This window comes from Astyanax mexicanus, chromosome 1 (genome assembly GCF_023375975.1).
Source record: "Astyanax mexicanus isolate ESR-SI-001 chromosome 1, AstMex3_surface, whole genome shotgun sequence".
Lineage (NCBI taxonomy): Eukaryota > Metazoa > Chordata > Actinopteri > Characiformes > Acestrorhamphidae > Astyanax > Astyanax mexicanus.
This window is the reverse complement of record NC_064408.1, coordinates 84,207,737-84,223,058: the sequence shown is the minus strand read 5'-3', so window position 1 is coordinate 84,223,058 and position 15,322 is coordinate 84,207,737. Positions and strand designations below refer to the sequence as shown.

General features: G+C 36.2%; 1 protein-coding gene across 2 annotated transcripts in view; it reads right to left on the bottom strand.

Annotated features, from left to right (window-relative positions):
• The window catches only part of cd109 (CD109 molecule), a 32,751-nt gene extending 21,301 nt beyond the window's left edge, over positions 1–11,450 (bottom strand). For both annotated transcript variants that reach the window (XM_007255440.4, XM_007255441.4), the window contains exons 1-15: positions 11,323–11,450; positions 11,034–11,200; positions 10,904–10,932; positions 9,965–10,201; positions 9,277–9,402; positions 8,564–8,603; positions 8,361–8,442; positions 7,924–8,017; positions 7,676–7,817; positions 6,948–7,057; positions 5,128–5,418; positions 4,338–4,436; positions 4,160–4,222; positions 2,405–2,581; positions 456–608 (exon numbers count right to left, since the gene is read on the bottom strand). In XM_007255440.4, coding sequence (XP_007255502.3) covers positions 456–608; positions 2,405–2,581; positions 4,160–4,222; positions 4,338–4,436; positions 5,128–5,418; positions 6,948–7,057; positions 7,676–7,817; positions 7,924–8,017; positions 8,361–8,442; positions 8,564–8,603; positions 9,277–9,402; positions 9,965–10,201; positions 10,904–10,932; positions 11,034–11,200; positions 11,323–11,393 — 1,881 coding nt within the window. In that variant the 5' untranslated portion in view covers positions 11,394–11,450. The remainder of the gene's footprint in view (positions 1–455; positions 609–2,404; positions 2,582–4,159; positions 4,223–4,337; positions 4,437–5,127; positions 5,419–6,947; positions 7,058–7,675; positions 7,818–7,923; positions 8,018–8,360; positions 8,443–8,563; positions 8,604–9,276; positions 9,403–9,964; positions 10,202–10,903; positions 10,933–11,033; positions 11,201–11,322) is intronic.
• Between the last annotated feature and the right edge of the window lie 3,872 nt (positions 11,451–15,322).

Here is a 15,322-nt window from a genome sequence, read left to right as displayed (position 1 = left end):
AACCAGCTTTCAGTTTAATTTAAGTTACCAACCAACAAGTGAAATGTACACATTTGTATAGAAATGGTTTTGAAATGTCCCCAACGATTTGATAGTCAGTGAACCTGATAGAGGTTAATGAACCAAATCCACAAAAAGAGTTTTGAAGTGTGAAAACCTCTTGGTCAGGTTTGTGAATAGAGGTTCTCTCCTCTTTCTTTTAACACAAAGCTGATACATGGGTGTGTGTTGAGAATTGGTTTACTGAAGGGTCAAATATGTATTATGAAGATAACAATGCAGGACTGGAGCACAAAGACTGAGACTTCAGCGGCAGCATCTTTGTTGTGGATGGTAAGCCGTCATGTATACAGGCACTGAGTACAATAAATGAGATGAAGAAATGCTCCTATATTGACACATTACTGGAAAATCAGGTTCATCCATCAGTTATCATGATTGTAGTCTAGCTTTACCTTCTCCCCTGTGAGGTCATTGCTCCTGTCTACATCCTGGCTGCCTTTGTCCACCACGAGGATTCCCACCAGTGATCCAGGTTCTGCCACAGAAATGCTCAGAGACACAGCCTCGGCTGGCTCCGCCCTCTCTCTTTCCCAGCTCAGAGACACCTGTTAGAATGAATTACAAAATCAAGTGATTCAAGTATTTTATTACTCTCTACATCACCCTGTACTCCACAGGTATCATATATTCAGAATGATCCCTAACACCTAAACATTTGGTCAGAGATGGTCATGACCAAATGACTCTTTACATTGTTACTGTTTATTTTAAATGTATTAAAAGGCACGCAACTGTAGGTGATGTTTTTTTTTTTTTTTTTGGTTCATGCACTGTTGGGACCAGAGTCCAAACAAACAAACAAAAAAAAAAGATGTCAATTAAATGTGGTGTGCTGAATGGATTAGGAGTTCAGACAATTACATTATAACCAGCTGCTTGTTCAATCAATTTAATCAAGCCTGATTAGCATGAGGCATCTTTTTACATGTAACGTCACTGGAGAATCAGCTTTCAGGAGGTACTAAACACCATAAGGACTACCAGTAATATCAGCCTTCTAGCTATCCTTTGGCAATGCCATAGCTACCAGCTAGTAACACCACAGACATGAGACAACATCAACTGCATAAAACTATTATTGAATGGACTAAAAAAGTAACATTAAAAAACATATTCTATAAAACAAATCATTACATTTGTAATAATTTCCTCTGCACCTGTTGAGAGGATATTTAGTGTTGCTGGTAAGATATTTAGACCAGAATGATGCCAACTTAATGACAAAACACTTGAGGAACTGTTGACCATTAGAGGCAACAATGTTACCCTGTACTTTAATAAATGATGATTGCATTTACCAAACTGCTGTTTCATTCGATAACTTTGAAATGAAGTTACTGCTAATTATTCATCATTAGAGGAATACATGCTTAGTGAAAAAAATGCTCACATTCTCACTGATAAGTGATAAGAAGGAATTTCTCTGGATTGCCATTCTACATCCTGTAGTTCTAATTCAAATTCAATTCAACATCCTGTAGGGTGTATTAAATTCAAGTTTAAATTCATTCACTGAATTAAATTAAATTCTGAAATTCTCAATGTTTCACAACCCTGACCTACCTTACACAACATAAAAACTTGGTGCCACATTTCACCAAATGTTTTCTTTCTGGCCCAAGTTAAAAAGAATTTTGTTACGCCATGTTGCTTAATCAACTTGACACAACTTGATTGTAATGCTAAATCACTGTGTTTGTACACAACTTGTTACATAACAAAGTTCATGGATAATCAAAGGTCAGTAACTGCAACAGTCACAGCTGGCAGCATCCCAAGGGATTTGCTGCTATATGCTTTCATGGAGTGGGGTGGCAGCTAATCAGTGTACATACAGTAAACATAGGCTTTTTTGTTGGAACACTGGGAAAAGAATTGACCCAGCTTTATCACTGGACAGGATTGTCTCTAAGGAGGAAATGAGATTCTGTTTCAGGACCTGAACAATACACACCAATGACAATGACCAGGCAGAGCCATATCTGATTTACTGTGTGAATACACAGGTTACCGGAAAGTAGGTCAGGAATTCTAATGAACTGAAATAATCATGGATTAGCTAACATTGGAGCTACCCAAGTTTTAAACAGCATGCCTTCTATAGTTTCTATAATTATATGCCCTCTACAATTTCATAGCAGACTCTAAAATATATATTATAGCGCTTAGACAAAGTGGACTGACACTGTGGGTTACTTTATTCTACAAACATACTTAAGCTTGGCCAGGATGATGAAGCCACTAAATGTATCTGTGAAGACACACTTTCTCCCATTTCTTAAAAAAACTAACCAGTATGTTAATACATTATCACCATTGAAACTATGAGGTTTAAATTTACATTGTTCCTCATGGTTTGGGTAAAGGAAATGTACAGGGCATCACTGATGATCTCCCCATCTGAATGGATGCAGTAGACCAGCACACTGGCATGAGGAACCCACGCAAAATCTGGAGACAAAGTAAAAACAGAGGAACTTGATGTCCCAGCATCCACCACCTGACCCCGGGATATTACCTACAAACACACAAAAACATTAGGAACTACACTACAGTTCAAAAGTTAGGAATGCATATATTATTATACATTATATTGCTCATTGGTATTTTTTGACAATATACCCATTTTATTAATGTATTTTTGATATTCATGTTATTTTTCTGTTTACCCTTAACATAAGGATTAAGAACACATTTTGAAATTCTAAAAACAGGCTGGGTATACTGTAAACCATAGTGGTATGAAAAAGTTTGGGCACCCCTGTTCATTTCCTTTATAAATCATTCGTTGTTCAAATCAGCAATTTCAGGTATATATATATATATATATTTTTAGGAGACAAACACAGTGATATTTCAGAAGGCAGGTGCATAAATTTGGATACCCTTATTGAAACACAAATTTAATTTGTTAAGCTCACTGACCCTTGACCTGCATACACAGGTGTATTCGATTTTGAGAAAGGGTTAAGTTGCCATTTGCAAGTTTTTCTCGTTTTTGAAAAGTGGCAACATGGGAGCCTCAAAACACAACTCACAAAAGACCTGAAAACAAAGATTGTTCAAAATAATGGTTTAGAGAAAGGATACAAAAAGCTATTTCAGGCACAGTTCTAGTTAAGGCCTGAAGTGGCAGGACAAGAAAAATCTCAGATAAGCAGAGGAGAAGGATGGTGACAACAGTCATAGTCAACCCACAGATCAGCTCCAAAGACCTACAACATCATCTTGCTGCAGATGGCTTCACTGTGCATCGTTCAGCTATTCAGCGTACTTTGCACAAGCAGAGGCTGTATGGGAGAGGAACGCAGAAGAAGTCTTTTCTGCGCCACAAACAGAGTCACCTGAGGTATGCTTAAGCACATTTGAACAAGCCAGCTTCATTTTGGAATAAGGTGCTGTGGACTGATGAGACTAAAACTTCCTTATTTGGAGAGTTATTTGGAGGATGGTATGCATGGAGGAAACAGAACACAGCATTCCAAGACAAACACTTTACTGCTCCCCACAGTAAAATTTGGTGGTGGTTCCATCATGCTGTGGGGCTGTGTGGTCAGTGCAGGAACTGGAATGATCATCTCAGTACCCAGACCTGAATATTACTGAAAATCTTTGGTGTGATTTAAAGCACAGGCTGTTCATGCTCAGAAACCATCAAACCTGACTGAACTGGAGATGTTTTGTAAAAAAAGGAATAATCAAAAATATCATCAACCAGAAGCCAGACTCTCATTGGATTCTATAGGAAGTGTTTAGAGGCTGTTATTTCTGCAAAAGGATTTACTGAATATTGAAGCATTTTTTCTGTTGGGGTGCCCAAATTCATGCAGTTGCCTAATTTTGTTTGAATTATTATTGCACACTTTCTGTAAATCCTATAAACTTCATTTCACTTCTCAAATATCACTATGTTTGTCTGCTGTATGATATATTTAACTGAAATTGCTGATTCGAACAACCAAAGATTTATAAGGAAAAATCAAAGTTATCAGGGCTGCCAAAACTTTTAATACCACTAATATCCAATGTATAACTTAAAGTCATTTTAGTAAAATCTGCTATTCCAGTGTTTGAGCCACCACAAATTAGGACTTACCATGTAATGAAACTGAGGTAAGGGAAAATTACTTTCCACATTGATCTTGAGAGGCTGTCCGACCTGTAAATGTGATGAGAGAAGACTCTTTAATTTAATAATCCTAAATATCCATACAGAGAATAGTATCATTTATTTAAGTATATGCAAAAATACACATCAAGAAGAAGATGCTTGCCTGAGACGGACTAAGAGCCTGGAGTTGGATGTATGAATCGCTCGGAGATAAGTATCCTCTGTATAGGTGCAGGCTATTTTGTTGGTCTTCATACTGTGCCTAAAATAAGGAGATCGGTCATTGGTTATGATATGATTGGGGTTTTTTGTCATGCTCAACATGGCATCTCTTTACTGATAAACTCCAATTTCAAAGTGTTACCAAAATACAAATTGGTATTTTTTTTTTATCAGGTTAAATTAGTAATGTAAAATATGTTTCTAAAACAATGATTTGAGTTTAAATTTTCAGTATTTTCCAGCTGCTGCAGACTCAAATAAATGGTTTTGTATGACCAGAGATGACTGCCCACCAGCATTGCTGGCGAAATGACAGATTTGTTTTTATTATTTTGGTTTTAAAATTACAAATAGTATTACAAATTTCAGAAATATTTACAAACTCAAAAATGTATTTCCCAAATGTCCGACTTATTTCAAATTAGCCAAGACATGTGTCTAAAGTTTGGTTCCTTAGTCTCTTGATGGAACTATAATGTAGCTAAGAAGTAATGGGAGGGTTTTATCTTCATCAGTTAGCATAGTAATAACTTCATGCCTAAATGTCACACCTCACAAACAGTGTGGAGCTGTTCAGTAGTTTCTAATAGACAGTTTCTGACACTGTATTAATGTACTCACTGTTTCTATAAACATGAAATAACTGCATAGCCAAAACAGCAGTCCAGAACTATCCAGAACTCTGATGCATAACATGTCTCTGGGTCAGGTAGTAGCCAGTGCAGTGTTACCTCTATGGTAAGCGTAGCCACAGTTTCTGAAAGCTGTATCGGGATTGATATAATTCCATCAGCAGGTACTGGCAGCTGTAACTTCTCCACTGGCATATCTCCTGAGGGGTAGGGGAGGGTTGAAGGCAAGATGCTGTCCTGTGTTGTATTGATTTCTCGGGGCTGAAAAGGTTTTGGGTTGTTCCATTCAAAACTCCATGGACTCCTAATCTGCTGAGTAATGGTTATACTAACACCCCTTGCCTGATCATTTAGCGTGAGGGGTTGGCCGTTATAAGTGGACAGTTTGAGCTGCAACATAGTAAAGAAAATTCAGAAATGATCTGGTTGTTACAAAAGACATTTATTTTTACAAAAAATGTATGCAACATATGTAGTTGTCATACCAGTTGCAAGAAAAAGCATGTGAACCCTTTGAGATTACTTGGATTTCTGCATAAATTAGTCATTAAATGTGTTCTGATCACAACAATAGACAAACACAGTCTGCCTAAACTAATACCACACAAACAATATATGCAAAACCTCAACCAAACGTTTCCTGTAGTTGCAGATCAGACCTGCATAACAGTCAGGAGGAATCGTAGACCATTTCTCTTCACAAAACTGTTTCAGTTCAGTAATATTCTTGGGATATCTGTTGTGAATCGCTCTCTTGAGATCATACCACAGCATCTCAATTGGGTTAAGGTCAGGACTCTCCAGAAGGTGTATTTTCTTCTGTTGAAGCCATTCGGTTGTTGATTTACTTCTATGTTTTGGGTCATTGTCCTGTTGCGTCAACCATCCTCTGTTGAGCTTCAGTTGCTGGACAGATGGTCTTAAGTTTTCCTGCTAAATGTCTTGGTTAACTTGGGAATTAATTTTTCCATTGATGACGGCAATCCATCCAGCAAAGCAGCCCCAAACCTTGAGACCCCTCGACCATATTTCACAGTTGGGATGAGGTTTTGATGATTGTGTGCTGTGCCTTTTTTTTACCACACGTGTTGTGTTTTCCTTCAAAACAACTCAATTTTGGTTTCACCTGTCCACAGTATATTTAGCCAGTACTGCTGTGGAACATTCAGGTGCTCTTTTGCAAACTTAAAATGTGCAGCGATGTTATTTTTGGACTGCAGTGGCTTCTTCTGTGGTGTCCTGCCATGAACTCCATTCTTGTTTAACGTTTTTCTTATTGTAGATTTGTCAACAAAAATGTTAGCATGTGCCAGAGATTTCAGCACCAGTGCTGAACTTTCTCCATTTGTAGACCGTCTGTCTTACCGTGGACACGTGAACATCAAGGCAACATCAATGCAGGTCAACAATTCTTGAACAGAGGTATTTTGAGAGCTCTTTTGTGGGAGACATGATTCGCATCAAGCAATGCTTCCTAAGGACAGCAAACTCAAAACTGGGGTGTGTTTTTTAAAGGGCAGCTGTAACCAACACATCCAATCTCATCACATCCGGGCTCCAATTAGCTCTTAGAAACGTCATTAATCTAGAGGTTCACATACTTTCCCCCCTCACTGTGAATGATAATATGTTGTGTTTAATAAAACCTTGCAAACATATATTTTTTGTGTGTTATTAGTTTAAGCAGACTGTGTTTGTCTATTCTTGTGACTTCGATCAGAACACATTTAATAAACAATTTGAGCAGAAATCCAAGTAATCCCAAAGGGTTCACATCTTTTTTTTTCTTGCAACTCTATTTAAAAGTGCAATTATTATACTTTTCCTTATGAAATACAATACAGTGGGCACAGGCTCGGAAAACTGGACAGTTCCTGCAATGCAAGGAACTCATAAAATAGATCTAAAACAAAACTCACCTGGGCTGTGATGTTCAGAGATGGCTTTATAGTGGGTGGGTAGTTCTGAAACTCAAGCTTAAACTTAAACATCGCAATAGAAATCCTTGTGGTGCTGTTGTGGGTCACACCTATCCAAAAAGCACATTAAAGGTTTGACTAAATAGAGCAGAATCGTATCATTTACTGGACAAGTGCATTCACTGCTGCCAACACAGAATGGTTGTGCAGATAAGGTAAGAGACAAGAAAACAAAAACATAACAGTATAGGCCAGTTCGGCTGTGGATTAGAGCTGAGTTGCTTGCCCTAATGGAGGGATGAGAAAAACGACAAATTAAGGAGTGTATCAGTAGAGTTAGGGGGCCTACTCGAAAGAGTGCATGACTGTCAGGCAAATAAAACTGTGGGACTTTCACAATGGATGAATGTGAATGTAAGTAACTGTGAGTTATAAGGGATGAAAGTAAAATAAAAAATAAATGGGTATGGGGTTAAATGACAGTGGATTTGTTATTTGAGAGTATATCCAAAATGGTGTGCATAGGTCGAGCAGAAGTACAGTAAATGCATTTTTGTACCCCTTTGAAAATTGATGTAAAAACTGTGTGTTCAATCAAAGAACTATAAACACCCCATATACAAAAATACAAAGAAGAAGAAGAAAAAGATGAGCCGGATAACAATCTACAAGCACAATAAAGAGAAAGGAAGGAGTTACATTGGGAAAGTGTCTGCAGTGATATTTACCAGTCAGAGATTCTGTGACCTGCACGTTGATGTCAATATAGTCTCCGGTGTCATATTTATAATCTGAGTACATGTAGTCATTAAAACGTTTCTGATGATACAACTGAGGAACATCAAAGTTTAAATCAACTGTGCCATCAATCTGTGACAAAGAGAGAGAAAGAGAGAATAAATTGTAAATGTAAAGCATTACTAAAAAATTAGACTATTAGCAATATAATTTAGAAGTACATGAAGCCAAAGCCTACCATTCTCGTATCTTCATAACGTACTTCATAACCATAGAAACCATGAACGTATATTACAGTCAGTTTTCCTGTTACTGGTTTTCCATACAGGTATCTACAAAAAAACATATTTTGTGAGTTTGTGAAGTATGTAAACACTGTTTCTTATATATATTCTAAGTGTACCTTTCACTCCCCTGATCTTTGCAGACCATATCATGTATATATATAAAAAAATATATATAATGAATAGTGTATATAGTGTTTTTGTAAATCACTTTTGCAATATGCCTATATAGTATTTTACCTAGCTCTGCTATGTATACTTAATTTTTTTTTATTTACTATTCTTAAATACACAGTAAACATAGCCTGTTTAATGAACTGGACCTTAAAGGCGGTAAGATATTGGTCAATTCAGTTCTAAGTGTATGAAAGCAGTGTGTGAGTGGACTCACTGTGCAGTAACAGTGTATACCAGGTGATCTTCATAGTAAAGCACATCAGGCGCATTCACCAGAACCTCAAATTTTGGGAGCACTGCAGTTTCACAAAAAGCAACCTCTTGTTAACGAGGCAGAGTTATGTATTACATTCTGTGATAGATATTTTCCCTTTTCAACTTTCCAACTGTTTAAAAAGTTGTATTTTCATATCTTACCATAATGACTGACAGTGAATACTTGCTCCTGTGCTACCTCCTACAGTTGACAAGAAACAATGTTTATTGTGTTGTAGGAGTATCAGCAAAAAGTGAACTGAAAAACTAAAGATGTGAAGCATTGATTTAATTAATTCAAGTGTGTGCTAACTGCATAATAAGAATTGACTGTATATTATACCAAAGCATATATGTCTTTGACTTACTTTTGTCAATAAATATGTTGTTGTAATACATATATATTATTCATATGTAGGTGATGCACACACTAGAACCAAGTAAAGCATAAATTCATTTATTTTCTACACTCAAATCCAGTCCAACTAACTGTCAAGTCAAGTCATGAGGCTTTTATTGTCAGGTACACAGTGAAATAACTACGCAATCATGGTGCAACATGGAACAAGAATACAATAGACAAGCATAAAGTGCAAATGTGTAACGGAAGTGCAACATAAAATTAAAACACTCCAATAAATACAGCAGATGAGAAGTTTAACAGACAGGACAGTACAGTACCGATATGGTAAAATGAAATGTGCATGGTAGAACAGGTGCAGAGATAGGTAACATACTGTAATATATAGAACATACATGATCACAGTAGTTACTTAAAATGTTACTGAAACTGTTAAAAATGGAATAAAAAAAATAAATGAGCATATCTAAACAAGAGAGCAAATAATTTTTTGGGGGGAAATGCAATGACTCACTTTCATGGAGGCCGCAATTACCCAATTCCCAAGCGGAGGGTTGTCAGAAAGCTGGAACTCTCGAGATGCCGTACCAACAGAAGTCTCCACTGACAGCCACTGATGTACCATGTTTCGTTTAGGGTCCTGACTCACAACAAATACAAATACACAACAAAAGTAAATGTTATCAAATTGGTCAGCTGTAAAAAGGAGTTATCTCCTTGTGCACACATCTGCAGTTCTATTCCCAAATCCTAAACCCTACTATATCACTATTCTTCCTCTGTAGAGGCCAGATTAACATTAGTAATAGTGTTCACATGGGGCAGCCCTTCACTCATTTGATATTTTGTGATCCTTGTTAGCTGTGGCATTACATCGTCAAGCAATTATATCAGCTGTACTCTTAACTGATAATGATTATAAAATCTGTGATGAGAAACTGGATTCAAGGTCCAGGTTTGACCTTTGATTTTGGGCTTGTCCATTTCTGCTATCGGCTCTGTTGCGGTTTACTGTCTTTTTGTAAAAGACCTTAAGTATTAGATTACATAAGTACAAAATTAACTAATTATGTATATAGTTAGTTGCAAAACACCTTACAGCTACATGACTAATACATTCTGTGTTAAGAAGCCGAAGTTACATTTGTTCTCATGTCAAGAAATGCTTAAAAAAAAGCCTCTGGCTTGCTCAGCACACTCACCATGATGACGAGGTCTATCCGTTTGTCACATGGTTTGCCATCAGGGGTGATGACCACAGCCCGGATTTTCACAGCTTGGCCTGGCTTGTACTTTGGCTTGTCAGTTTGGAGTAAAATAGCCATGCCCTGTAGCTCATAGCGCAGTGAGGTTGAATTACAGTAGACTAAAATTCCTTCACTATAACCTCTGACTCGCAGCTCGTAGGGGATCCAGTAGCTCTGGTCATCCTCTGGAATCTCGAGAGACAGAAAAAAAAGGATTCAAAATACTTTTTTGTAAAACTGTAATATTTAATTATTAAAATTATATTCAACATTCATATTTAGGTTTATTTTTGTAAAGTAGTGTTGTTATCTTGGAAGCAGTTTTGGTCCAGCACTCCAAAGTAAAGCACATCAGACTGCTTTATTATGAAATTATATCTGTGTTGTGGAAAGAAATGCAACTAAGTAATATTATTATTACTGTACTGTAAGTTATTTATATTAACTATCTGAATGTGATGTACAAACTCTAGTTTAATGTAATTATTTAGGTAACATGACAATTCCAAGACAACAAAATTAGTAGGTTCTAATTATTAAGGCAAAAGGGACTATATATGCATTTCCAGAAGCAAAGCAAACAATTACAAATGTTAAATAAAACAATAAAAAAGTTAAACATTTGAAACATTTTATAATATAGGAGTGAATTCTAACATAGCAACCCAACACAATGTTTCAATTAAATTATATATACATTTACATATACATGTAAATTAAAGCTCAACATGTGCAATTCATGTTATGAGACCAACCAAAAACAAATTAAATTCATTTGACCATATTCTAGGGTGTGCACCAATCCCTAACATTGGAGGCTTTTTTATACCTACTTGCATTTATTTACTTATATGATGTGGTCCTACCTAGAGATTATATGAATATGATACTCACTGGAGGAAGAACTTGCCTTGCTGTTGACCCTTTAAATAGAAGGCAGTAAAAGTACATGAGCGCACTCTGTGTTTTGAGAAATTTGGCTATTGATATACTTCTCCTTATTTTACAGAATAAAGCATTTTACCTGCTTCGATTGTGCTATTTTGAGTTTGAATGCTGGTATTTCCATGGATAATCTCAGAGACGACGAGAACAGGAGACTGTTTGAGGTTGGTGACTGAAACTGTGACAGGAAGCCCGGGCCGCACGGTTTTGAAGACTGCAATCAGGTAAGAGGGATTCTGAGCAGAGCTAGGAGGGAATTAAACGCATGAGTGAATAAAAGAACAGCACATTACAAATTACAAAAGAGAAAATTCTACAAACAATACAAAAACCTAAACTAAACAAGCCAGTTCAACACATTTAAATACCCCGGTGTGGTTTGTGCTCCTACGGCACCAGATAAAAATCCAAACACAAGTACAATGTAAAGCTGCTCCATCTGCACGTCTCCAGCTCATGTGAACTCTGCGTGGTTATGAAACTAGAACCAACTGAATCTTTTAAAAGAAGCTTTGTCCACCTGATCTTACACAACCCCACCTATGTCTCCCTGAGGGGAAACCTTAGCAAAGAGTCTTTAAAATATATTAGCAGGAGAAGAATAATGAACATAGTGATCGTGCACAGTTTTTAAAAAAATGTCACCTGCCGTGTTCTACTGGTAAACCAGGCTTTGACATTAAAGTGTCACAACTAATAACTACTGTTTAAAAGTTTAAATACTAAATTACTAGGAATTTAAACCAAACATAAAAATTTAAAATAAAATTACATTAATATGCAAAAAGTACAAAATTTCACCTGACAAAAATATCAAAGCAGAAAACTCCTGTAAATAGATGATTAAAGTATGCAATTTATTAGTTAATAACATATTTTGGCTGAAACTTTTGCACAGTACCAATCAAAACTATGGACACACCTCTACTTATTCAATGTGTTTTCTTTATTTCAGTGATATATTTTTTTTACATTGTAAATTTATTTGGAATGATTTTGTTAAGAAAAAATGTTACACTAACTAAAATATGTTTTATTCTTTAGATTCTTCTAAGCAGACACATTTAGCTTGTATAACAGACTTGCACACTCTTTGTATTTTCTCAGTGGTTTCATGATAATTGCTTCTGTTTGATTTTCATTATTTGACTGTTTCTAATAAATTGCCTGCAGAGGCCTGATGGGAAATATTATTAGAAATATTTGATGACATAAAAAGCAATATTAAAACAGTGACCCTGCAAGATTTTATGTAATGAAATCTTTTTTTATTGTTATTATAAATTGAGATTTCAGATGTGAGAGTGTGTCAGACAATGCTGTGCTTAATTTCCTTGAATGTAATAACTGGGAATGACATTACACCAGAGCTGGCTGCTTTCTAGTGTAACATTCAGGCAGAGACTGTAAAAAAAGATGGACGCCGTTCCCATTCATTCAATGAAAATTAAGCCAAAATCTTCCGCCATGTTGGCGATCCTGACACCCGATTCTGAGCAGTAGAGACCAGAGGAGGGAAAAAAACTGTGTAGAGACAGCCTACTCATTTAAATAACCCCGCCCCCTGAGAGCTGCCTCACAGTCACAGGCTGCAGAGCGGGCGGAGAGGAGCTGACGGTCTGTTATTGGTCCCGCCCATAACCAGCCCTTTTACAATAACCACACCTTTTTTTAATAGAGCTGAATAACCTTCTAAAAAACTAATTCTGTGGGGATATAAAATATAACAATATAAGCAGAGGTTACACTAGCTGTTACATTTAAATAAAGGAGGTAGAATTACAGTATATTAGAAAAAAACGTGATTGAAAGTTGTCTGTTTTGCCATTGAAACCTACGGTAACGGGGGGAGTTACACAGCTTTCTAAAACCGAACAGCAGGGGGCACCCGACCTGTGGTGCCTTCACTTTTGAGAGACGATACTCTGTCCAGCTATATACAGTCTATGCATTCAGGTATCAGCTATGCTAGTTTTGTCCCAGATTAGCATTGTAGTGATACCAGTTGAGATCAATGCCATTATTCAGTATGGTGCACATCCAGTCTTCATGGAAACATGTGCACAGCTGGACATATACTGGACAGTTCTGTGTGTACAACATATTAAACAAGAAACAAACAACTAGAAATGACAATAAACTGTATAAAACTGCTTCTGTAACTGTTGTCGATGTGTGAGGCAGCCATCTTGGATTTTGAACTTGGGGATGGTGAGGTTCTTCAGATTATTCAGCAGGAAATTAGTTAATATTTAATTAATATTAATTAACAGTTGAAATGTCCTACTTGGAACTAGAAAAGTCTGACATTTGGCTTTAAATGGAACACAGAATTAATATTTTCACAGTGATCTCGTGTATGGTTGAAAGCTTAAGAAGTAATGTAGAATTGTCATGACTTACATACTGTTTTTAGGTTTAAATGAAGAACAAACTTAGATATTCTCACCTTTCTAAAATAATCGCCCAACTAATTTTTTTTTTCATTTTTTAAATTAAATATATGACCATTTCTATGGCTATTTAAAAATCAGCATTGGTTTATGAATATACTTTATCATACAATCGCAGAACCAACCAGAAATAATCCATATTAAAAAACAGTGTTGGGAGTAATGGCGTTAAAACTAACGGCGTTACTAACGCCGTTACTTTTTTCAGTAACAAGTAATCTAACTAATTACTATGACTGTAACTATAACACCCCGTTACTGCACGTTACTTTAGCCGCTCTATTAACTTTTTTTTTTTTTACTTTGCTTTGCCCTGGTTAACCCCTCCTTTTTCCGGTGAACTTGAGCTTCTGGCCGCTGTGCCTGTGGTTTGGCGTGGTGAAGTGAGGCACAATTGTGACGATTTGCGTGTTCTAATTAATTCAGTGATTGCCGTGGACAGCCCAAGTTCCGAATTAAGGACGTTAAACTATTTTTAGCTGCTCCGGTTTTTGTGGTGCTGCTGCTTTCTCTTTTAGAGCTTAGATTCTCTAAAAGAGAAAAAAAGAAGCTTTGTCCACCTGATCTTACACAACCCCACCTATGTCTCCCTGAGGGGAAACCTTAGCAAAGAGTCTTTAAAATATATTAGCAGGAGAAGAATAATGAACATAGTGATCGTGCACAGTTTTTAAAAAAATGTCACCTGCCGTGTTCTACTGGTAAACCAGGCTTTGACATTAAAGTGTCACAACTAATAACTACTGTTTAAAAGTTTAAATACTAAATTACTAGGAATTTAAACCAAACATAAAAATTTAAAATAAAATTACATTAATATGCAAAAAGTCTCAAGTACAAAATTTCACCTGACAAAAATATCAAAGCAGAAAACTCCTGTAAATAGATGATTAAAGTATGCAATTTATTAGTTAATAACATATTTTGGCTGAAACTTTTGCACAGTACCAGTCAAAACTATGGACACACCTCTACTTATTCAATGTGTTTTCTTTATTTCAGTGATATATGTTTTTTTACATTGTAAATTTATTTGGAATGATTTTGTTAAGAAAAAATGTTACACTAACTAAAATATGTTTTATTCTTTAGATTCTTCTAAGCAGACACATTTAGCTTGTATAACAGACTTGCACACTCTTTGTATTTTCTCAGTGGTTTCATGATAATTGCTTCTGTTTGATTTTCATTATTTGACAGTTTCTAATAAATTGCCTGCAGAGGCCTGATGGGAAATATTATTAGAAATATTTGATGACATAAAAAGCAATATTAAAACAGTGACCCTGCAAGATTTTATGTAATGAAATCTTTTTTTATTGTTATGATAAATTGAGATTTCAGATGTGAGAGTGTGTCAGACAATGCTGTGCTTAATTTCCTTGAATGTAGGAGCTGACGGTCTGTTATTGGTCCCGCCCATAACCAGCCCTTTTACAATAACCACACCTTTTTTTAATAGAGCTGAATAACCTTCTAAAAAACTAATTCTGTGGGGATATAAAATATAACAATATAAGCAGAGGTTACACTAGCTGCTGCATTTAAATAAAGGAGGTAGAATTACAGTATATTGGAAAAAAACGTGATTGAAAGTTGTCTGTTTTGCCATTGAAACCTACGGTAATGGGTGGAGTTACACAGCTTTCTAAAACCGAACAGCAGGGGGCACCCGACCTGTGGTGGCTTCACTTTTGAGAGACGATACTCTGTCCAGCTATATACAGTCTATGCATTCGGGTATCAGCTATGCTAGTTTTGTCCCAGATTAGCATTGTAGTGATACCAGTTGAGATCAATGCCATTATTCAGTATGGTGCACATCCAGTCTTCATGGAAACATGTGCACAGCTGGACATATACTGGACAGTTCTGTGTGTACAACATATTAAACAAGAAACAAACAACTAGAAAT